Below are 22,658 nucleotides of genomic sequence, written 5' to 3'. Positions count from 1 at the left end.
ATGGACAACTTTACGAGGTGAATCGTAACTCAGACGAAAAAATAAAAAACGGGGGAAAATTATTTTTTACCGAGCAACATTGTCTCTGTTGATGTGTCGTGATTGTCCAATATAAAATATCAATATTTTGGAAATTTATGAAAGAAACGCTGTAATTTCTCACATATAAAGCATATTTACATACTACTAAATATTTTTCACCTATCAATGGTATTGTCATGGACGATAGGTACGTTATTTGTTATTTTTTCATAACATTGTATCGCAACAGGTAAAACTAAGTTAGAACAAAGTAAATTATGACTAAACTATGCTGAATTTTGCAGGAATATGGAAACTGGCTGCTCTCACTATAACGACGCTGAAAGCGAACACGCACGGTGTATAATTCACATTGATATAGATTGTTTCTATGCTCAAGTGGAGATGGTACGAAACCCCGAACTGCGGTCGGTTCCGCTCGGCATACAACAGAAGAACATTGTCGTAACAAGCAACTACGAGGCCAGGAAGTACGGCGTGCAGAAATGTATGCTTGTTTCCGACGCTTTAAAAGTTTGCCCCAATTTAAAACTTGTCAATGGTGAAGACTTGCACAACTACAGAACTGCTTCTAATAAGATTTTTGCTGTGTTACAATGTTGGAAATGTCCAGTGGAAAAATTGGGTATGGACGAAAATTACATTGATGTCACAAATTTAGTACAAGAAAAGTTGAAAAATGCGAATGTTAGTAATGTCACTATTGCTGGTCATGTGTACAACAAACCCAGTGTGGACTGTCCGTGTGGGTGCCACACTAGACTGAGGATAGCATCACAAATCGCCAGTGAAATGAGAAAGAAAATAAATGAAGACTTGAGTTTCACAACTTGTGCTGGGATTGCCCACAACAAGTTGTTAGCTAAACTAATCTGCCCCCAAAACAAGCCTAATGACCAAACAACAATATACCCTGAGCATGGGACCAGTTTCATGTCTACTTTACAGAGTGTTAGAGCCATTCCAAGTATTGGATCTAAAACTACAGAAGCATTAATTTCTCAGAATATCATATCTGTTGCGGACTTGCAACAGGCTTCGTTAGATGAATTGAAAAAACATTTTAGCAGTGATATGGCAGTTAGATTGAAATCTCTAAGTTTAGGTGAAGATAATACTCCTGTAAAACAAACTGGCAAGCCTCAGAGCATAGGTCTAGAAGATAGTTTCAAGATTGTCAGTGTCAAGAGTGAAGTAGAGGATAAGTTCTGTGCCCTGTTGCAGCGGTTGTTAGTTCTTGTGAGAGAAGATGGTCGCATTCCAGTTTCTTTGAGAGTTACACTGCGTAAGAAGGATGCCAAGAGACTGAGCAGTCACAGGGAGTCAAGACAGAGTCAAATATCCCCGTCCATCTTCACTCTCAGTAATGGCACCCTAACAGTAACAGAAGCAGGCAGGCAAAAACTGATGACAATAATTATGAGATTATTTAACAAATTAATGGATTTGACTAAACCATTCCATTTAACATTAGTGGGGCTAGCGTTCACAAAGTTCCAGGAGCGCATGACGGGCAGAAGTTCCATTGTGAACTACTTAATGAATGATATATCCGTCCAATCAGTGCTTAATTTACAAAATGAATGTGATACCTCTGCTACGTCTATGGACTACTCGGCAGTGTCGCCGAGCAGTAGCACTACGACTGATCTCTCCGACGCCGAAGTCGAGCCGTCGCCTAAAAAACCTAAAAAAGTTACGTGGATAGCAAAAAGACGATGTTTGTCTAAAGAAGAAGTCGCCTCTCCAAGTAAACTAAAAGTGGGTGAACTCAGACTAAACTCTAAAGAGTTGGAGAAGGTGTCAGAGCTCAGACTCAACTCCCGCGACCGGTCTTTGACGCCTCGCGCTAGTCCTGCTAAAGACAACCTCTCCGACACGTCCGACACTATGAAGGAGTGCGAGGAGCGGAGTTGCGACGACTGCCCGAGTTACGTCGACAAGGAGGTGTTTAGTGCACTGCCAGGCGACATGCAGAAGGAACTGAAGGCCATGTGGAAGAACCCCTCGAGTTCTGAGGTGCCCAGGAGTAGTCCAAGAACCATGAACAAAGCTAAATCGAACACAATTATGAAATATTTTGTTCCACACAAATAGTATTAGTAAGATTTTATCTTGTTAATTATTTTAAGTGATAAGTGAATGGTTTCTATTTTTTCAAATCATACAATTTTTATTCAGCTGATCAAATACATGTTTATGTTAAAAATAAATATTTTTTATTTCTTTAATATACAATCTTTATTCTACAGGTTAAACAAAAAAACTTTAGTATACAACTGGGCATATCATTTAATATCTATATTTTTTACAGCTTCCGTTACCATACTTGAAAGTTCTGTGAACTTGTGAACACTATGTACATCGAGGCGCAGCGTGGCGGCGAGCGCGCCGTACGAGGCGACGTCCACGCTCAGCTGCAGCCGGATCTTGTCGCCGTCCGTCACGCCCGCGCTGTCGCTGCTCTGCGGGGAGTTGATCTCACGGATTTGCTTCAGTCTTCTCAATGACTCCTCGGTCCTCTGCACCGAGGTCAAAACATCCTCTACATATTTGTAGTATCTGAAACACATGGTACTATTTATAGCGGTTTAATTATCGCGTAGAGATAACAATTACGTTCATTGTAAGTTTCATTCTGACGTCAATTTTTTTAGCGTGCATTATTGTTGCGAGTTAGATACTCACGAAACAGTCATAATATTGAACAAGGATTCGAAGAGTTCTATGATAAATGCATTGTCCAGTTTGATTGCTGCTTCTTGGTTGAATTCCTTCAATGCATTGGACACTACATCGATGTAGGCGCAAGGCTTGGTGGGCACGCTTCGGTTAGTCTTTCTGTATAGCCTAGGGATGTCACTAACTTGTTTTAAGTGAACATTGCAACTATCGTAAAGTTCGTTGACTATACATTCTTTAATCTTCTGTTTTGTGCCTTGTAGCGCAACCTCTGAACTTCGTAAACTTTGACCAAGGAGATCTTTGTTGTCTATAGGTATTTTGGTTTGGACCAGCTCCAATAAACTCAGCAATCTCCTCAGCAGGGCTTGTACATCGACGTAGATGTTAATACTGTTGTCAATAAGGTTTTTATTTACATTTGTTGGCTCATGCTTTTGTGTTGGTATTCTCTAAAAATAAAATTATAACAATTATGTAACTTTTCTAATCTGTTTTCAACTTTATTTTTAGTTCATGAATTTATTTTTAGATGAGTAAGATAATGTTGTAAGACTTACTATTAAACAGTGTTTTTGAACTACCTACAAATGCAGGTATGCTTACTAATTTCAATCGCGTTGTGACAATTTTACTGCTTTCTGATGATAACAAAGACTCCAGAAATAAACAACCTTTGCTGACTTACGCAATGCATTGTGAGCTATAATAATTTACATATCATCAATCGATGTTTGACCTTGAGTAGTGACAGGGGACAGTTAAGTTTTACAAATACCATTAGCTTAATCATAAATCTCGTACATTTCATATTTCTTATCAGTGCATACAACAACATTATCAGCACTCAATCGCTTTTTCCAATCGCCGGCACATAATGTTTATTACCTGTGTACAATACCCGTTAGCCCATGTGGCGTACCGCGATAACAGTTGAAGTGTGAGTTTCCAGAACTTATGCGCGAGTGCCTCGATGTAGACTCCGTCGACCCAGCACTCCTGGACGGCGCACCAGCACTTGTAGGTCTCCCTCAGAACGAAATCATCGTTGTTCTCCAATGTAGGACTCTTTTGCAGCGCCGCCTCGTAACTTCCTGCGATTGTGTGTTGATTAAGTAAACAGACACATTTGAAATTCTTTCGTGTAATCTGGTGGGAACAAGACTTCTTTCATATCAACATCATCGATAGTCAATATTGGCGAACAGCCAATAGAGAGATGCCCGGTGCATATGTCTGAACACTCAATAACTTCATAATAATACTATCTAACTTAATAAACTGTATGTAGGTAGGTATGTGTACATCGTAAATAGACGATAAATAGTAATGATGACGACAATAATGTACTTACTAAACAGAATCTGATTAGAATAACAATGGAAAACAGTTATGATTTATCAAAATAATAGTATGTAAAATAGTATAGCATAGTAAATAGCAGTTCAAATCATCATACCTGCAATTTCTTGAAATCTTATCTGGAAATAGACTGGCAAGTTCCATCTTCTCTGGAAGCTCTTATATTCAGGACTCTGATGGATTAATTGCACATCTTCAGGAGAACAGTACCCTTCTAGCTTTCTAATGAACTCAATACTTTCACTGTATCTCCTGTAAAATATCTGAGGGTTCCCTGGAGCAAAAATTGAAGCAAGGTTCACCTCTAACCTATTTTCAACTTCGCACCAAAAACAGTTCACTAAAAACCTATACTTCTTAACAAGAAATGATAACTTGGAATGTTGCATTACTGTTACAAGTAACTTCAGTTTTGTGTCCAAAAGAGACAAGATTCTTTCATAGATTCCTTGAAGGCCATCTTTGCTTTTCTGTAGAGCAGGTTCATTGATAACATCTTGCAATAATGGAGCAACTGCTTGTTTTCTAATAAGCATTTCACATTCGGCAACACGGTCTAAAGAAGCCAGGGTTATGAGGGTCTTTAAAACATTTGTCTCATCACTATCATTCCAAAATTGAAAAAGTAAATCATTTAGTGTTTGTATTAGTTTGTCTCCTAGTTCCTTGTATTGTTGTTTATGGTCAGGCTTTATTATACTGTTGCATTTTGAAATGGAAAACTTCAGCTGGTTGTACTGCATCGCGGCACGGTCTGCCAGAGCTACCTGCTCCTGTCTTTTCTTATTAGAAATATTTCTTAGCACATTGTCTAACGTTTTCAGGCAGTTTATTGTTTGGCTGTAGTGCTTGAGCAGCTGCTTTTTCTTTTGTAGCCCATGTCTCTGACTCATCCACATTGACAGCTCTTTCATAGCATCTTCTAAGCATTGTTTTACACCCTATAAAAAAAAGTAACCATCTGTTCAAATAATAATGCAGTTACAAAGTGTGTTATTCTTATCGTGTTTCAAAGGAAGCTATGAAACATACATTTTGCTAATGCAAAGATGAAATGATAAAGATTTTATTTCTTTCACCAAAAATTGTACTTACAACTACTTCATCATTTAGCTGTCCCAATGGCACTTGAATTTTAACAATCGCCTTGTCGAATCCTATCAGTGTGGCGCACAGATTGACGAAGTTAGCGTAGTCCTTGTTTATGAGCTCTATCATAGCCAGCCTTAGGACTTTTAAGTACACTCCCAGATCATCTCGCATTGTCTCCAATGATGCCACATTTTGGTGATCCGCCAAAAAGTTATCGACGGAAAAATTCGTCTGTAATATTCACAACCAATTAAGGACAACAATTCATGTATAATCTTTAAATTAACACAAATTAATCCAAGGAAAGCGGCTAAAATACCTTGACAAAGTCATTTCTATCAAAGCACAGCCCACGAGGGGCCGGCGGCAATGTAAACTCCATTATATTATTCTCCATACTAACGTGTCACTATCATTGTATTATGAAGGCACCATTATTGAGAGGAATTGTTAAAAAAGTGTTTAATTATCTATTTAGATCGCTTCTTCCTACGGCGATCATTTTGACACTTACTTCACTGACGTAAGCCTGACACATCACACGTCAAGTTTATGGTTCGGATACACCCAGAAAAATGTTTAAACTTCAAGAATGTTTTATTTACTTGAGAAAGAAAATTATGGTCCGTATTACAGAAGGCTACTCAAGTCCAGTTTGATCTTAAATCACCTGATCATAGTTTAAATATTGAATCTGCACTTGAGGGTCATTCTTATTTCAGAACATTATTCAAACTTCACTCAGCTGAATCGAGATTCAAATCGCGTCTCAAGCAGAGAATATGTCTTGTCTATGAATCAGACTGTCTTCGTTTACAAATGTATCTTTCCCGAAATTCTGGTTCAACATACGCAAAATAAGAATTTAGTTTCAAACCGATTAATAATTATATTTTAATTTAAAGACGATTAAGCTTTTTAACTGTAGGTTTTATTTAAAATCTTAAATAAATTATTGTTAAATAACGTTGCGTAACGTTAACGTTTAATAAATATCGTTTAATAAATTATCGTAATAATCAAACTCTTCCAAAATATCCATTATTTTTATTACAACACAATTATTTGCTGAACTCAAAGGGAAATCTCTGCTCAAGCGCGGTGTCGACCACACTTGAGTAATCACACATCAAATCTCTACTTGAGTAGTAATCTAGAACTGAGTAATGATTTAGAATAAGATCTACACTCAGCTGAACTATGATCACCGAATCTATGCTTGAGGAGCGTTCTAAAATGAAATCTCAACTCAAATCTAGTTTTAAACAGAGATTAGGACTTGAGTAGCCTTCTGTAATACGGACCTAAGTCTTTCATATGCAATCAGTTGGCTAAAATACCAGTTAAGGTTGATTTAAGTACTACACTAATGAATCAAGTTATAGACCAAAGTAATCGCTTTAAAAATAAAAAACAAATCTTATCAATCAATAAATTTATTTTTTTCTAGTTCTTAATACTGCAGTCTATTCAATTGGCAGAATAGTTTTTAGAATAGCTTATAAGTTGTCGCTTTACAGTCCCTTCATTTTCACAGTAATAGCACCTGTAATTTTCTAAGCTGTAAAAACTGTTGTACCTACAAACAAATAATCAAACCCCGAAGCTATAATTTCGCTCTCATTACGTAAATTTATCAATTACTAGATAATCGACGAGGTTGTAGAAATGTCGTTTAACTCTGAGGAATATTATACAGGCTGCGCTTTTCGTCTGTATCATAAAAAATATTGAAGGTGCACCAGCCGAGGGCTTTACTATTAAAGTTTGAATATTGCGTTAGCAGCAAAACTACCAATGGTCATAATTGCTATACGTGCATATTGCGTGATATTTACACATTTTTGACTTTTACGTAGGCGAGAGGGAACTTGAGAGAAACTATGTATGTATTAATGAAAAGATGTACCAAAATTCCACGCCTATGTGTTTCGAAATTCACTTATTTGGCAGCATTCTGAATTCGTAGAACTCATCACACGCACCAGGTCGTACACATACAAGATTCGTTACATAGGATTTGTAACGAATGGAATATCCGTAGCAAAGTAAATTATCGTAGCAAATGTCTTTTTCGTGTAGCAGATCACATTCACACTCTTAGCAGATCTCGTCACAGATAAAAGAGTAATAAGAAAAATGGTCTCGTTATTAAGATTCTCATTAGGAATAAATTTCATTCATGGCTTCCCAAAATTGTATTAACGTTCAAAATGTAGGATGGTGATGCGTCAATCAATCAATGGTTTTATCAGTCGGTCTAGTTAGATAGTTGTATGCCCCCTGTACCTACTTATGCGAAACACGTCAATTATCGTCCCACTATAGATACAACACATCAATTGGGTCGCTATCAACCGGTTATTTACCATAATTACTTCGTTTATAAGTAGGCAAACACAATAGATTATTTCATTACGAAGAAATTTTACAATCATTTGGACTTTTGTTTGTATCAAAATGACTTCGTCCGAAGATCTTTATTTGGATAGAGCAAAGTTTGTGATGAAGCATCTTGGTGTCTGGATGCCATCCGATGATGAATCTGCCATATATAAGGGATACAGAATCTTTATGATAACATTACAATATTTATTTCTAATATTTCAAATGATTTATATTATTCAAGTTTGGGGTGATTTGGACGCAGTTTCCCAGGCATCTTATTTGCTGTTCACTCAGGCCTGCCTCTGCTTAAAAATCACAGTATTTCAGTATAACATGGATATGTTTCGGCAATTATTGAGCATTATGGACGGAGAGGTGTTTAAGCCAGAGACAGCAACTCATGAGATGTGGGTTTTTTTTGTGCCCACTAACTATTTTTCTTAATTTGGATCCACAAATGATAGCTTTATCATTTATCATTAGACTTTTTCACTTATGATGATAGGGACGTGTAAGCGCCATTTTCTTTTTTTAAGGTTGGGTGTTGCTTTCCCTTCCAGGATTTTACAGGTGCAAGCTAAGCGTATCAAGAGACTTCTATTAGCATTTATGATAAGCTCTCAAATAACTTGCGGACTGTGGGCTCTCAAGCCATTATTCGATGACGCCAGTCGGGAATTCCCCTTCGATATGTGGTAAGTACTAATTGGTGTTGACCTGACCAAAATTTAACTTGGGGGTCCACCTCTCACATTTTTATTGCAGTTTAAGGTTCTTGTCAGCGCGATCTCTTCATGGCGAAGAGCGGCGTTTCACTTCCGTAGCAGCTATAATTTCATTTTTATAAGGACTCCCGCAGGGAAGAATTTAATCCTTGTGTCTCGAGTGGTTTTAAAAACATACAAATCACGTGCACAAAGACACTTAGACTCAGAACAAGCATTAGTCGATCACACAAATGCTTGTCCTACGCGGGGATAAAAGCCGCGACACGTCGTTCTCAGTGGTGGTGACCTCTTTTGTTCCTTGTCCAACTCCGAACCAAAACTCGTACGCTTGATTCTTGACGATGATGTCCAAGACTGACCCTGAAATGGGCCTTTTTATTCTTTCTAGGATGCCAGTGAACCCGGAGAAAGCCGTGCAATACTACATCGGGTATGGCTTCCAGTTGGGAACGATATGTATCAGCGCTTACATGTACTTCGGTGTGGATAGCGTCACCTTTTCATCCGTGATATTCGGGTGCGCGCAGATCGAGATCGTTAAAGAAAAGATTTTGACAGTAAGTGATTTAATTGAATGTTTTTGGGAAATAATCATAAATCTTCTTCATTTCTGTTGCCCATACTTTTACTATCAGTTAGAAAAAAAATGTATTATTTAAAAGCACTTTTTCTAAAATCAACGCAGTTAAAGTATGTAATGGTGCTGTCATTTGTAGCGGGTGTTAAAAAATGCTTTGTTTTTTGCAGATTACTCCCGTATGGGATAAACGTGGACGCGATATTACCGAGGCTTTATCAGAAAACTACAAAAAGCTCACAAACTGCATAAAACATCATCAAACCATAGTAACGTAAGTCCTACGAAATAAAAAGCTTGAAAGCCTCACATCAAAGCTGTGGAAGACGTCCGAATCAGCGGTGATGGCGTATCTACATACATTTTTATCTAAGAACATATTAGATATATTTAATTATTTCAGGTTTACGAAGCTAGTTGAGAACGCTTATCATTCATATTTACTGTTCCAATTGATGGGCAGTATTGGGATTATCTGCATGTCCGCGTTAAGAATTTTGGTAGTAAGTACTCTTTATTTATAAGGTAGAATTTAAAAGGAACTTAAAACGGTATAAAAATTAGTAGTAGGGTACTTTTGCGACCCACCGGCCAATAGTAGATGATCCATGTCCCCTTACAAGAGGAGAAAATGAAAACAATACTGGTGTGTATTTTTGTCTAAACATTCATTTAAAAATAAAATTAGTTCATTAGGTATGCGATTGACGTGATCGCATAGAAGAATTATAGTTTAAGTGTTAAACCAATGGAGTACCAACGGATGTCAATAATCTACAAATCGTTATTCGGGTCGTCAGATGTCCGACTTCAAACCTATATCAACGCCAAGACATGTGTTTCTACAGTAGCTTTTTACATTTTCGTCAGGTCGACTGGCGCAGCATGCAGTTCTTCTCGATCCTGACATACGTGTCGGTGATGATAAGTCAGTTGTTTGTCTGCTGCTGGTGCGGACATGAACTTACTGCAACGGTATGTATAAGGGCCAGGTAGATATAAACTGGGCCACAGAAGGTATGTATGTAGGTACAGATTAGATCGTTATGTTTGAATACCTTAAAAATTAGTATTTTTTCGTGGCTTGTAAATAAATTATTGGACTTGTGTTTGATCTCGTCATCGTACGCCGCGGCAGTGATGGTTTGATGCCACGTGGACTCTACGAGAGGAAGAGCATAAAGAGAGGGAACACACACATAAGAATTCAGAAACATGTTCAATTGAGAGCACTGGAAATTTTGCCAATACTTATAGGCAAAAATTGGTCAGGAGGCTTTTAGTTGTTTCTTTAACTAAACTGATGGTTCCAGAGTGAAGATCTACACAGGGTGATGTATAAATGCATCTGGTATGAGCAGGACGTGAAGTTCAAGCGCGACCTGTGCTTCGCCATGATGCGCATGAATCGCCCTCTTGTGCTGCGCGCTGGCCATTACATACAACTGTCTCGGCAGACGTTTGTTGCAGTCAGTATTGATTTCAACCATTTTTAGTACTATCTGGTTCTTCGTAAATACGAAGAACTACATTTAACATTTAAATTTTTATTACATACTTTGTAAGTATGTAATAAAAATTTATTAAATACTTACAAAGTTATAATCATTGATTACTCGTTTACATTAGTACCTTTGTTTCAGATTCTCCGAATGTCTTATTCGTACTTTGCCGTACTGAATCAGACAATGTAGAAGCATAATGAAACTTAGCTCAAGAAACCACTTTTAGATATGTAGCAAAGATACGTAGAAACACAAATAATAGTTAAATAAATCATTACATTAGAAGAATACACGGCGTTTTATTGAGAAGAACAATACGTTCGTTTAGCAAGCTTTCCATAACGATTTTGAGAGAGTTAAGCTATGCGTATAAAATTAATACCTACGGACTAAGATCATGCGGCGTACTTAATATGAGAACCTCCTGCACTGTGAACAAAGCGATAAGGTAAAATATAATTTTCAGAAACAATTCAGAAACAACAACTTTCGTTTAGAACAGTAATAATTGCTGTTTTGCTAATAACACAGTTCCTTCAATTTATAACACATTAACCCATCAACAACAATTAAAACTTTACACAAACAATTAATTGTTCGAAACTTTTGTTTTCAATATTTAAACAATCCTTGGAAAATGGATTATATAAATTGAAGTCTTCAACACACTACTGAAATTCTCAACAATAGACTTTCGCTATCAGATCAGAAAACGGAACAATGGTGATAAAAAACACGGAACTATTTCTCGGTCGTCCGAAAAGAATCTTAGGTTTTTTTGGTATTTGGCCTCATCCACCAAACTATATCATATTTAGGAAATTGTACATGCTCTTTGTTATGTGGACTCAGTATTCCTTTCTGCTATTCGAAATTATTTACATCGCAGAAGTATGGGGCAATATGAACGAGGTTTCCGAAGCCTCATACCTGCTATTCACTCAGGCGTCTTTGTGTTACAAGTCTACAGCTTTCATGGTAAACAAGAACAACTTAATAGAGCTTTTGGGGTACATGGATGACGATATTTTTAAACCGAAATCTGTTGTGCATGAGAAGTAAGTAATTTTTATTGTAATCTGGACCTTAACTTAATGCACATAGAGTTTTTTTTTAAGTAACAAAGCTTCTATCAGAATTCTAGCTACCCAAGCTCGCAAGATAAGGCGTCTGTGTTTGTTCTTCCTGACGAGCGCTACCACCACCTGCACGCTCTGGGCTATGATACCGCTGTTTGATGATGCCAGCAAGCGGTCATTCCCGTTTCGAATCTGGTGAGTATTACACCCTACATTCTATAAAGGAAAGACTGGTAATGTAAAGAGGAACGAAACGCTATTTAGATAGGTAGGTACTACGAGTGCCTGTTGGTGTGAAAGAGGGGGTAATTAGACTAAGTATCGTACCTGAGCGTTGACAAGCTTCACGAGAATTTGTTGTGAAAGCACTTTATTAGTTTCAGTACGTTGATTCTTGCCATCTTTTTCGCATAATACGACTCTTGCTTGTTCTCTTGAATATCTCTCTACTTCAATTTCAGCAAACCCTTACGAAATAAGCGTGAATAAACTGGACGTCGTATTATTTATTTATGCATCATTCACACCTTACAAAATCCTTACAACTTGACTCTTGCTTATTGACTAAAATTTCTTCATCAGGATGCCGGTGACCCCACTGAAGTCTCCTGGGTACGAGATTGGTTACATCTACCAGATGGTCAGCATCTACATCAGCGCGTTCCTCTTCATATCTGTTGACAGCGTCGCCGTCTGTATGATCATGTTCGGATGTGCCCAGCTTGAGATTATCATGAACAAAATAGAAAAGGTATTATAGGCTTGACTTTTAGACACGAATTAGATTTCTTTTGAGCAAGCGAAAAAGAGTAAATAGTATAAAATAAATAAATTACAGAAAATATATTAATTCTGGAAGCTTTAAATTCATTACGCAGTTAATACCTAAAGTTTCAATTATTTTCAGATACAAAACGTGTCTCTATCATCAAAGTCGAAAGGAAATAATGACGGAAGTATAAAAAATAATAACGAGCTTCTCATTGAATGCATAAAACAGCATCAAACTGTGGAAAGGTTTGTAAAACAAGTCTGTCGCACCCAATACTGCGACTCCAAGCGACAACCGCCATAGATTTTTGCACATACAATGGCACGAGTCGTTGGAGACGTCGGATGTCAAAGAATTATATATATATGTACGTGAAGGGTAAGTAATCAGTAATATTATGCTATCATTACAGATTTATTCAACTTTGTGAAGACACATACCACGCGAACATATTCTTCCAACTGACTGGCACCGTCGTTATAATCTGCAATATCGGACTGAGGATTTCCATCGTATGTTTCTGATGAAATTTCCTAGCATCTATTGAATATTAGAGCTATTGCATTTATATACCTCCTGGGTTAATTTTTAGGTGGAACACGACAGCGTCCAGTTCTACTCGATGCTAAATTACATGGTGACCATGTTGTCACAGCTATTCCTTTACTGCTGGTGTGGGCACGAACTAACAATAAGGGTAAGACTATTTAAAAATGATGTCTCGTTTGAGTACATTTTCCCAACGCGTAGGGCGTGATGGCCCTAAATAATCAGTCAGGTGTCTGACGCTGAATTACAAAGACTGAATTTAAAAGAGAAGCTTTTGCTAGGCGAATTAGTGACATCTACTTGTTTGTCTTATGGGTGTACCTATACGTCAGATCGAAGTATAGGACAATACAACACAATCGTTAGAACTCGTAGCTAATCTTTTTATTTTTAGAGTGAAAATCTCCGAGATTGGCTGTACTTGTGTCCCTGGTATGAACAGGACATAAAGTTCGCGCGCTCCTTGTGGATAGCCATGGAACGAATGAAGAAACCTATCATCTTTAAAGCTGGACACTATATATCTTTGTCTAGACCTACTTTCGTTGCGGTGAGTATATGACCGGCAGCAGTTTCAACAGCGTTATCAACATAGTTAATTTTGTAAATTTCTATTCAGGTCATTTCAACAAGTACATATTATTGAAAAATACTTGTATATGTTTTCTTATATTGATTTAAAAAAATAAATAAGTGTTTTTTAAATGTATTTAAAGAGATAATATTATATTTCTCTATTTCAGATTCTACGTTGTTCATATTCTTACTTCGCAGTCTTGAACAGAGTTAACACAGAATAAAACAAAATTCACAAATTAATTATTTATTTATAAACCGTGTAGGTATCACATATGCTTAGTGTAACATTCACGACATTTTAGGCGAAAGTGTGCTTAATTATAATGAAAAAATATCATTTTTTTTATTCTTGTAACACTCAACGATACATAAGGCCTTGTACACACTTTGCAATATTTTATTACGATGTTGTCCTGTAATATCTTCACAAAAAAAATCGCCAGCGATAGAATGTATTACATTTTTTTTGTATTTACAAAATATTACAGAGTGTGTAAGACCGACAAAGTTTTTAGTCAAATCGATAAATTCGTGCGCTTAAATTAAAACAAGTAGCATAAAGGCGAACGTGTAAAAACAATTACAACCACGTTTTAGAATTTATATTCGCAATAATAGGAGACGAGTGGAATGTTTATAAAGAAACGATTGTATTAAAACAATACTTAATTTAACCAATACTGACAAAATAATGTAACACTTCTTTTTCAATGAGATTCATCCGCCATCATTTTACCCTTAGCCCCAAGTCTTATAAAACAATTTTTAACATACAATCGTTTCTTTATAAATAGGCCAAAACATTAGAATTAATTTAAAACTGAGTGACATCAGTTTTGTCTTACCTTTAGCAATAAACAAAGATCCGTATCAATACGTTTTTCTTATTCCTTATCGCTTTTAAACAACCACATCAAAACGACTTAGGAAATAATTTTGAAATATCTTTATAAGGTAACAATCAGTCGCAATTCGTTACTTATGTTACGAAGCTCATTAGTTTTGAGATAACAGATCGTTTGTCTGTCTGTCATACAAGTTTTATAAGCAGGTAGATGTGAAATTGTGTGCCTTGATTTGCCAACTGCAATAAATACGCAGTGTTGCCATGGTATTAATAAAATAACAAAGATAAAAATACGTTGTTGTCTGATTTTATTAAAATGTCCTCTTAACTTTCATTGCAACCTTCACAAATACCTTTTTTTAAATAAAATTTGTGATTCATTTAAACTATTAGGAAAACTTCATCGTGAAATATGTATGTGTATGTGACATGCTTGTGAAAACTTGTGTTAAAGACAGACAAATACAATAGTAACGATATTTGGATTAAAAATAGTGCGCATGAAATAATAAGGCATTGGGTTTATTATCCATATCACAGCGAGGCAAAGCACGATTATTTGGTTCATGATAATGATGATGGTGATCAAATTATGAATGGTAATATTTTGTCAAATTGATTAGATTCAGTTACTGAATCGATTCCCGCGTGTTTGTTGCGACCAATTACGACCGTCTTACGTGAAGTGGGGGTGGAAGGCATTCCGTTCTGGGAGCTATCAGACAATGCAGTCGGACAACCAGTCTTACTGAGGGGTACTGTCTTGTAAGGTTGACGAGGTCAGATAAGCAGTCACTCCTTGTTAAATACCGGTACTTGGCTGCATCCTGTTAGCTTGGAAGCCGACCCCAGCATAGGAAGAGGCGAGGCTGATGCCGATGATAAGTATTGGGACTTAAAAACATGAATGATTATGTTGAATAAAGTCACATAATTATATGGTCTCTGAATTTAAAAGATATAATTACAAAATTGTGCTAGCTAATGCAAGTACATATTTAAAAGTGTTTCAATATTGACCGAAATCTTTCACTTCACAGTTACTTATACTTCACTAATTAAATGAGACCATGTTCAAACCAGACATTTATTCAGTCGACGAATGAGTGATTCTTCTTTTTGAATGGGTGATGTACAACCTGGTATCAGAGTTTAACATTGGTTATCTGACGTCGTAACACACGCTTGGAAAAAGTCTAACCTTTGCCGGTTTTAACAAATGATAATTACTTTGTAATACGCCCCAGAGTTCGAAAATATATTGGTTTATTCCAGGTTTTCTACCCTGTGACCATTGGCATGATCTAATAGGTGTGATTGAAAGTGAATATGTATTGAAATGTAATAAATGTGACGGCTGGTTATACGCTCAGTTTGAAAACGGCCTGAAACTCCAAAAGTAATTAATTTAGAATTAAAACATGTTTATGAGATTCATAACAATAAAATTTAGAAAATATAGCTAGCGATAGTCTATGCAATATATTCTTAACAGTTTTAATTGGGCGCGTGATTCATAAGTTTGATTTCATTCATACTATGTATTTTAAGTGCAGTCTGTATGTATGAACGCATAGAGTTAGCACGCAATACTTACATTATAACAGTCCAATTTCAAGAAATAAAGTACCAGGAAAACAGAAAATAGAAGTTTATTGGAAGACTAGGTTGGCAAGGTATAAAAGAAATTCAGAACAGAAAATAGTTTAGTTTAAGTAATGGACAAATGGACTGTAATAATATCGCAATACGTGTTAATTAAAGCTTTTCCGCTTAATATAAAGTTATTTGAAGTTGTGAGCGCGTGCGTGCTTAAATGCAGTGTACCAACTTCGCATGCGACGTTTCCAACACAAAATAAATGTAAACAGTTTCTTTTTACAGTCGAGCGCACATCGGAAATAACGAATTACAAAAATATATTTTACTGTCTTGAAGTAGTGTGTTCGTTACAGCTGTTGTGTGATCGACTGTACACTTTGTAGAAGCTGCGATTGCTAGTGTTTTGTTTTGCATTCTTTTCTTAATATTCAATCTTTTTTATTTGAAATTATTGCACGAAAGTTCGTTCTCGTGTTCCCTCTCGTGAACCCTTCATAGTTCAAATTTTTGAGAAAACCAAAAATAATATTCTAGTTCTACCATTGCGACATTCCAACAAAAAGTTCCCAAAGATAAGTAGATAATAATTTCTAATCAAACTTCACATTTACTACCATTTATTACCAAAACATAACGCATGTAACACTGGTACAAAAGTTCACGATCAAACAAGCAAATTACGAAACGACACGTATAGAAAAAAAAAACGGAAAATATCTCCAAAAGAACCACAACCGAAACGTGAAAAAATCTTTTAAAAATCACAACGTTTATTTTGTTAATATAAACTTGCACACTTGCCTTAAAAAGATTTCATTATTAAAAAATATTTACGTACATCCCACTTGAACGATACTTGCCAATACGATAAAAAATAAGATTTAATTCATTCGAAAAAGGGTAAAAAAGTTCATTAAAACGAGGTCCACACATAACTAGCAACAAAACTCAACTCTTACTCTACGGGAATATCAAAACGTAATATACATAATAACATTGAAATTTCATTCAACCGTTTCCCAAATCTCATAATAAAAAAAATTTTACATAATGCAATGGACTTTCCATTACACATCCGTCAACTTTAAGACATATCTTTATACTTCTTACATTCTTAATTGCCACACAAAAACACACATTTTCCTTAAAACTATTTACTTAACATTCTCTTATCTTGACAATAACATTTCTTTCTCATATCTAAATAATCGTATCAGCAGTAATGTTAAGTGGGAGTCGTGAGGAATTAGGGAATTATTCTATCTAAATGTCTAACTGTCCACTGAAATAAACGGTCTATTCCGGAGCAAAGAAAAAAAAACATTTATTTTTTTGCCCTACCGAGCTTACGTCTCCCGATCCGGGCAAGCCAGCGACGAGCTTATCTCATTTAAAAAACATCACCTTTATCAAATTTAGTGTGATTTTTCCATCTTATTCGGTCGATGCCCGTGTCTGACTAAACTGACTTAAGACATTATTTTTTCTGGTCATAAGCATTTTCCTCCTGTCAAATTTTTCGTCGTTCACTTCAGTGGACATAAGACCTAGCAAGCAAATCGAATCTTAATGTTTGTATAATTCAGCACTAGAAGTGGGAACATTATCTAAACTGTATCTACACATACGCGGGTTGTGGCGTGTTCTTCTACCTCAGAAGACCCAGTCCCACTACTTAACCTTATTAAAAGGTTCTCCAAAGGATACCAGACTCCTTACAACCATACCTCTTACTTTTCTCAGGGCTTTTTTAAAAACTTTGGCTGTGAATACAAAAGTTGGCTTTGCAAATAGCCTTAATTTTTATAATCGCCATAAGGCGATATCGTACCAAAAGTCCAAAATTCTTTTTCTATCCTATTTTCTTAGTTTCGCCACTACACAGGATATATTCCGATGCTATCCCTGCTCCCAGTTACCTGATATGCTTCCTTAGTCTCGCGGTTTTTAAATCGAAGCTTACTCCAATATAATGCAAAGATAAGCGAAGCAGAAATATTTTTTAGGAAATAGGCTCTTTTGCAAAATGCGTAGAAATAAAGATGCAATTTGCATACTACTTCACGAGAAAAACTTTTTTTTTCATAGAAAAATACGTAGCGTTCGATTTACACATAATGTACGTATTCAAAGTTATAAGCCCAAAACTATAAAGAAAAAAAAAACGAATTGCGATCTCGCGGCCGCGCCATAAAGACTCCAGTTGAGCCCGAAACTTATCGGCCTATCCCGATATACACGCGTGATCAAACTCCCACTATTAAAACCCGTTTCTTTCCCTTGCCATCTACAAATCAGAATCACGCCACAACACATAATCAACGCAATCATACCTTGAGAACTACAAGCTACACTAACTATAGCTAGTTACGTTAAAATAGTCGCTACGTAAACTGCACTAACCACTATGTCGCTGTCTTCTTAGGAATTGATCACTATCGTTACAAAAACTATTTAATTTCCGGCTGACACGATACCGAGCTAGTGAGCTTGTAGCTTCGTATGAGACAAGGCAAGTTATCTGATAAAAGGCAATTTCAATCTCCAATGCGACTTTATGTATGATTCATACATAGGGTTCATGTATTTGGCGGTACTCGTTTGTAGACTGAAATCGACTGGTATCAACTTCGATAACTATCAATCTGCTACTTTATGAACTTTTACTATGTATTCGACTTGGATAGTACATTTATTGCATAACCACTTCCTTTGTGGCTATAGCTTTTACTAGCTTTTTCACGACATACCAAGATACTGAAACACGTGTATTCAGACAGGTGTTAATCACAGCTTAAAAGCAGATTACAATTCACTAAATTAAAACAACAGTAAATATTCTTATGCCGCATTTATTTACAGCAATAGCGATTATTCTATGCTGACAACAGGTATTAAAACTTCTTGCTTTAACCTCATGTCTGAATACGTCATGTTAGCTCACAGCTCGATAGTGCAAACTAAATGGCACACTATGTCAAGTCTAATATATACAAACGCGTGGTCCTGTAATTGATTTCCATTAAATAACCTTTAATCGAAGAGATAGACAATTTTATAACAAACCATTACGAAAATATATTTTCATTTACGCTCAAAATCATCGTACTTTACATTTTGAGCAAACGATTTGAATCCATTCTGCTACAGTCGGGGCTAGCCTTGCGAATCGATCGAGTAAAGTAACTATTTCATAAGACACGCAGCGTACTATACCGAGAAACCAAACGTCGCGATACCGGCAAGATAATTTAGAAAATATAAAATAAAATCAACAAATTACATTAATTAAGTACAATTATAACATTTTTTAAACAAAAATCTATTTTTCGATAACACAATTCTGCGTCAAAACAGTAATAAGTCTTTTGGTGTAGAATTGTGTTGCCATAAAGAATATAATTAATATAAAACCTTGATTGATTTAATTAAGGATTATCTAACAACATTGGGCAGTGCTAAAACTATACTAATTTCAACAATGTTATCGACAACCTGATAAATCACTATTCATAATTATTGAGAGTTCTAGGCTTTTTAACTTTCTTCTATGTACTATTTATACTTAAATGTGTAGTCTATCCATGTTACGTGTTAGGTACCTTACATCTATTTACGCGGTTAAATACTGTGACTACAAGGGGCTAATAAAAATACGTACTTTCATACTACGGTAGATTCATAAGGTTGTCGATAAATCACTAAAATACAATTAAAATATAATAAGTTCATTAAGCTACAATATAATTAATTGCAAATAAATTCAAATATACAAAATTCTGAGGTAATACTAAAAGGTAAACGCATTTTGTACAACGATTCCATTTGTTCGGTTATTTGAGATTAGATAATTCTATTAATTGGTAACAAAAATCATAATGCAAAACAATCATTTTATATTTACTCCATCCTATGTAGAGGATAATTATTTGGATAAAATCACAATAAAAAGCTTTCTCGTTGCAATACAATTTGTGTTTGTTCACAGTCACAATGGAATTCAACCTAGGGAAGGTACATTCCATATTTGGTCCTTAAAAAGCTGAACTAAACCGAACAAGCCAAAAGGAGGGATGGCAATAAATAATATACTCTCTGACCTGGACATAGAGGCCACTTTCCAACGTTCCTTTTGACTGGACGGGTACTATGAGGGCTAATGTAACCCGGGCCGATAGAGAAGTGTTTGGCAAAAAGCGATCTCTTCACGTCTAGATACAATGAAAGCGACTTCTCTAACTATCCGGGTTATACTATTTTGGCGTCACCCGTTAAGGACTTATGTTAGTGGAGTTTGGACATATGGAACTATAATTGTTTTTAACTCATTCTGACAATTTTATTTTCAAGCAGTATAATATTATTGCTTCGTAGTGCAGTGCTATTTAGTTTATAATCTTAAGTATATTACATCGATATTAAATCAAGAATGAGTTGAAACCAATTACATAATTAACACTAGGTATTCAATATAAAAAAGCATCAACATTGACGTATTGCGGCAAGTTCTATATTACAGGTAAAATCGATCACGGCAATCGTCGATAAACATTACTAATCGACTGGGCTTCACTATCGGACTGTAATTCACACAAACAGTCACATTTTGACTAGATGTGATTTTATATAACAAAGGAGAACGCATGTGTCATTCGATGAATTATGAACATCGATTGAATCTAAAATCGACTAATTGAATCGGTTAGTTGCTAATTGGACAACACTAGGTACTACGGTATATAACGGCTTTATTGGAATTGTAAACGGAAACAAAACAGGTTTACACTGTTTCCCCATTCTCCTTTATTATAAAATAGGTATACTATTAAGTCAATTGTAAAGAAACGTATTTGGCTGTATACCTCGTCTGCTCGGAATGTTACTAGATCCAAGAGGGAATGAAGTCCGTTCACGCAGACACAAAGAAGAGAGAATTTCATCCCGTTTAAAAATGAGTTTTAAGTCAATAGTATAAGGTTGACTTTTCCATTGCACGTCTTTTAAATAAGATTAAAACTTAGATCACATTGACTGTTCAAGATAGGTTTTTATTTATCTATCATGTAATTAGGGCTGTATGAACGGACTGTATGGCGAAGTTTGAAACTATGTCGAGTTCATCAGTCGAGGCATAAATAAGACTTATAAAGTTTGAGCGACGAGTAGTTTGCGTAAAACTTATCAATTGTAGATCAACATCGTACATATTCTCTATTCACTTAATTTTAATGACTCACTCTGAGTAAATCAATACCTGAAATAGAAATTTTTCTGTTAGCCTTCAATGGTTTAATATAGTTGGTTATGGTTAATCTTTAAATTTCCTTGCTCTAGTTACCAGGAAGGCAGTAAAAGCAAGGAAATAAGAAGTTTATGATTGTTTTTATTTTTTATAGTTTTATTAAATTTAAAAGTCGTAATTGTTATGGGTCAGTTTTAATCCCACCAAAAACATTAAATGTAAAAAAATGCCAAGTCTCTCGATGCAGTCTTTCCATCGTAAAAAGTTTTGAGATCTCATAGAAGCCAAGTCCTATTCAAAATATTTTGTAGTTATAAATCAACATTTAGTAATTGTATCAATAGTTTTCTTTATATTATAATTATAGTGACTTGGCAATGAGCACAAGAAGAAACAAATAAAACGGCATATTTGTAGGAGTTGAAAGTTACACACACCGCATGCGTAAACATTAATATCACAAAATTAATTTTCTTTTGGTTTATCCGTGTCGTCCCAACCGAATTTCGGCAACGGCAGTCAGTCTTAGTGTACTCTCGATTCATTTACTTTCATAAAGCGATGGCCCGTAAGGTATTCTTAATTATTGTATTGGAGCATGTAGTCGGTAGTGACCATCATGATTCACACATAACAAATAATCTGATCACTGGTCTCGTCAGTAACATTTGCACATAATTCCAGGCATCAAGCAGCTTTTAATTTGTGCTCATTGCCAAGTCACTATAATTATAATATAAAGAAAACTATTGATACAATTACTAAATGTTGATTTATAACTACAAAATATTTTGAATAGGACTTGGCTTCTATGAGATCTCAAAACTTTTTACGATGGAAAGACTGCATCGAGAGACTTGGCATTTTTTTACATTTAATGTTTTTGGTGGGATCTCATTTATTTTTTGTAAGTGTATTTCTTTCTTTTTTTTAGGTGTCATAATTTCTAGGACTTCAGCTACTGCTTTGCTTAGAACCCATTCTCTATCTCTATCTCTTTTGTTTCTTCTCTGAGACTTCGTTACTTCTAATGTAAACAAGCATAAACTTATATATATATATGCATATATATATCTACTAACTTACAAACTATAGCTAAACTAAACTAAATAACACGTAAAGTTCTCCGAATATCAATTATCACTACAATATTTTTTAGTTTCGAAATGGTTTTTCATAGACAGGTGGCGCTATCAAATGAAAATTATCGAATTATTCTGAAGTACTACTTAGACTGCGCTTTGTAACGAAACCATAGCGCGATTCAGACACGTACAACGCCATCTATCGAGCGCGCATACAATATTTATCGCAATACAATGGAGTTTTAGCTTTATTAATTTAATGAATTATGAATTTTATGTATTAATTTGTATTAATGATAGTCTGTGTATTACATTTATATTATTCTTTTCTATTCTATGTATGTATTCATCCAATTGAATAGGTACTTAAACAACGAACAAAGTTAACAATGCAGTCAAAATCCATACATAATGTTCTTGCCAAACCGCAAATATAAAATTGTTTTCTATGGCATATTATTTTTTAATGTTTTTATAATTTTTCCTTTATATGTGGCTAAGGACCTATCTTGGTGCAAAATTTGAAG

At 35.5% G+C, this 22,658-nt stretch overlaps 5 protein-coding genes across 8 annotated transcripts in view; 3 read left to right on the top strand and 2 right to left on the bottom strand.

The window, feature by feature from the left end:
- Positions 1-57: 57 nt before the first annotated feature.
- LOC113498662 (DNA polymerase iota) lies at positions 58-2,231 on the top strand. Its single transcript, XM_026878765.1, has 2 exons — positions 58-229; positions 327-2,231. Exons 1-2 carry the CDS (start codon positions 219-221, stop codon positions 2,137-2,139), a joined length of 1,824 nt encoding a protein of 607 aa, XP_026734566.1. The 5' UTR covers positions 58-218; the 3' UTR covers positions 2,140-2,231.
- Positions 2,232-2,314: 83 nt separating this feature from the next.
- On the bottom strand, positions 2,315-5,704 carry LOC113498660 (conserved oligomeric Golgi complex subunit 2). The gene is made up of 6 exons (XM_026878760.1): positions 5,498-5,704; positions 5,182-5,409; positions 4,184-5,027; positions 3,613-3,818; positions 2,731-3,176; positions 2,315-2,604 (listed from the first exon to the last, which is right to left on the bottom strand). Exons 1-6 carry the CDS (start codon positions 5,573-5,575, stop codon positions 2,331-2,333), a joined length of 2,076 nt encoding a protein of 691 aa, XP_026734561.1. The 5' UTR covers positions 5,576-5,704; the 3' UTR covers positions 2,315-2,330.
- Positions 5,705-7,073: 1,369 nt separating this feature from the next.
- On the top strand, positions 7,074-10,664 carry LOC113498666 (odorant receptor Or1-like). Its single transcript, XM_026878773.1, has 8 exons — positions 7,074-7,973; positions 8,127-8,261; positions 8,683-8,851; positions 9,042-9,145; positions 9,275-9,374; positions 9,742-9,846; positions 10,185-10,340; positions 10,515-10,664. The coding sequence occupies exons 1-8, from the start codon at positions 7,639-7,641 to the stop codon at positions 10,563-10,565; spliced, it is 1,155 nt and encodes a 384-aa protein (XP_026734574.1). The 5' UTR covers positions 7,074-7,638; the 3' UTR covers positions 10,566-10,664.
- Positions 10,665-10,730: 66 nt separating this feature from the next.
- Positions 10,731-14,000, top strand: LOC113498667 (odorant receptor 46a-like). Its single transcript, XM_026878775.1, has 8 exons — positions 10,731-11,434; positions 11,513-11,650; positions 12,038-12,206; positions 12,363-12,472; positions 12,640-12,739; positions 12,820-12,924; positions 13,171-13,326; positions 13,520-14,000. Exons 1-8 carry the CDS (start codon positions 11,097-11,099, stop codon positions 13,574-13,576), a joined length of 1,173 nt encoding a protein of 390 aa, XP_026734576.1. The 5' UTR covers positions 10,731-11,096; the 3' UTR covers positions 13,577-14,000.
- The window catches only part of LOC113498661 (spastin), a 28,077-nt gene continuing 19,234 nt past the window's right edge, over positions 13,816-22,658 (bottom strand). For all 4 annotated transcript variants that reach the window (XM_026878761.1, XM_026878763.1, XM_026878762.1 and 1 more), the window contains one exon: positions 13,816-21,058. The gene's annotated coding sequence lies outside the window, so the exon portion shown is untranslated. The remainder of the gene's footprint in view (positions 21,059-22,658) is intronic.

The sequence above is a fragment of the Trichoplusia ni genome, chromosome 11 (assembly GCF_003590095.1).
Source record: "Trichoplusia ni isolate ovarian cell line Hi5 chromosome 11, tn1, whole genome shotgun sequence".
In the NCBI taxonomy this organism is placed as follows: Eukaryota; Metazoa; Arthropoda; class Insecta; order Lepidoptera; family Noctuidae; genus Trichoplusia; species Trichoplusia ni.
Note: the sequence above shows the minus strand (reverse complement) of the source record. Positions and strands in the feature narration are given on the sequence as shown.

Excerpts from the sequence above, each read along its gene's own strand:
- LOC113498667 (XM_026878775.1), top strand. The coding sequence starts at position 11,097 with ATGGTGATAAAAAACACGGAACTATTTCTCGGTCGTCCGAAAAGAATC. Across the intron at positions 11,435-11,512 it reads AAATCTGTTGTGCATGAGAA|AATTCTAGCTACCCAAGCTC; the intron begins GTAAGTAATTTT and ends AGCTTCTATCAG. Across the intron at positions 12,740-12,819 it reads TCGGACTGAGGATTTCCATC|GTGGAACACGACAGCGTCCA; the intron begins GTATGTTTCTGA and ends GTTAATTTTTAG.
- LOC113498660 (XM_026878760.1), bottom strand. The coding sequence starts at position 5,575 with ATGGAGAATAATATAATGGAGTTTACATTGCCGCCGGCCCCTCGTGGG. Across the intron at positions 3,819-4,183 it reads AAGATTTCAAGAAATTGCAG|GAAGTTACGAGGCGGCGCTG; the intron begins GTATGATGATTT and ends ACACAATCGCAG. Across the intron at positions 3,177-3,612 it reads CTAACGGGTATTGTACACAG|AGAATACCAACACAAAAGCA; the intron begins GTAATAAACATT and ends TTTTATTTTTAG.
- LOC113498666 (XM_026878773.1), top strand. The coding sequence starts at position 7,639 with ATGACTTCGTCCGAAGATCTTTATTTGGATAGAGCAAAGTTTGTGATG. Across the intron at positions 8,262-8,682 it reads GAATTCCCCTTCGATATGTG|GATGCCAGTGAACCCGGAGA; the intron begins GTAAGTACTAAT and ends TATTCTTTCTAG. Across the intron at positions 9,146-9,274 it reads CATCATCAAACCATAGTAAC|GTTTACGAAGCTAGTTGAGA; the intron begins GTAAGTCCTACG and ends TAATTATTTCAG.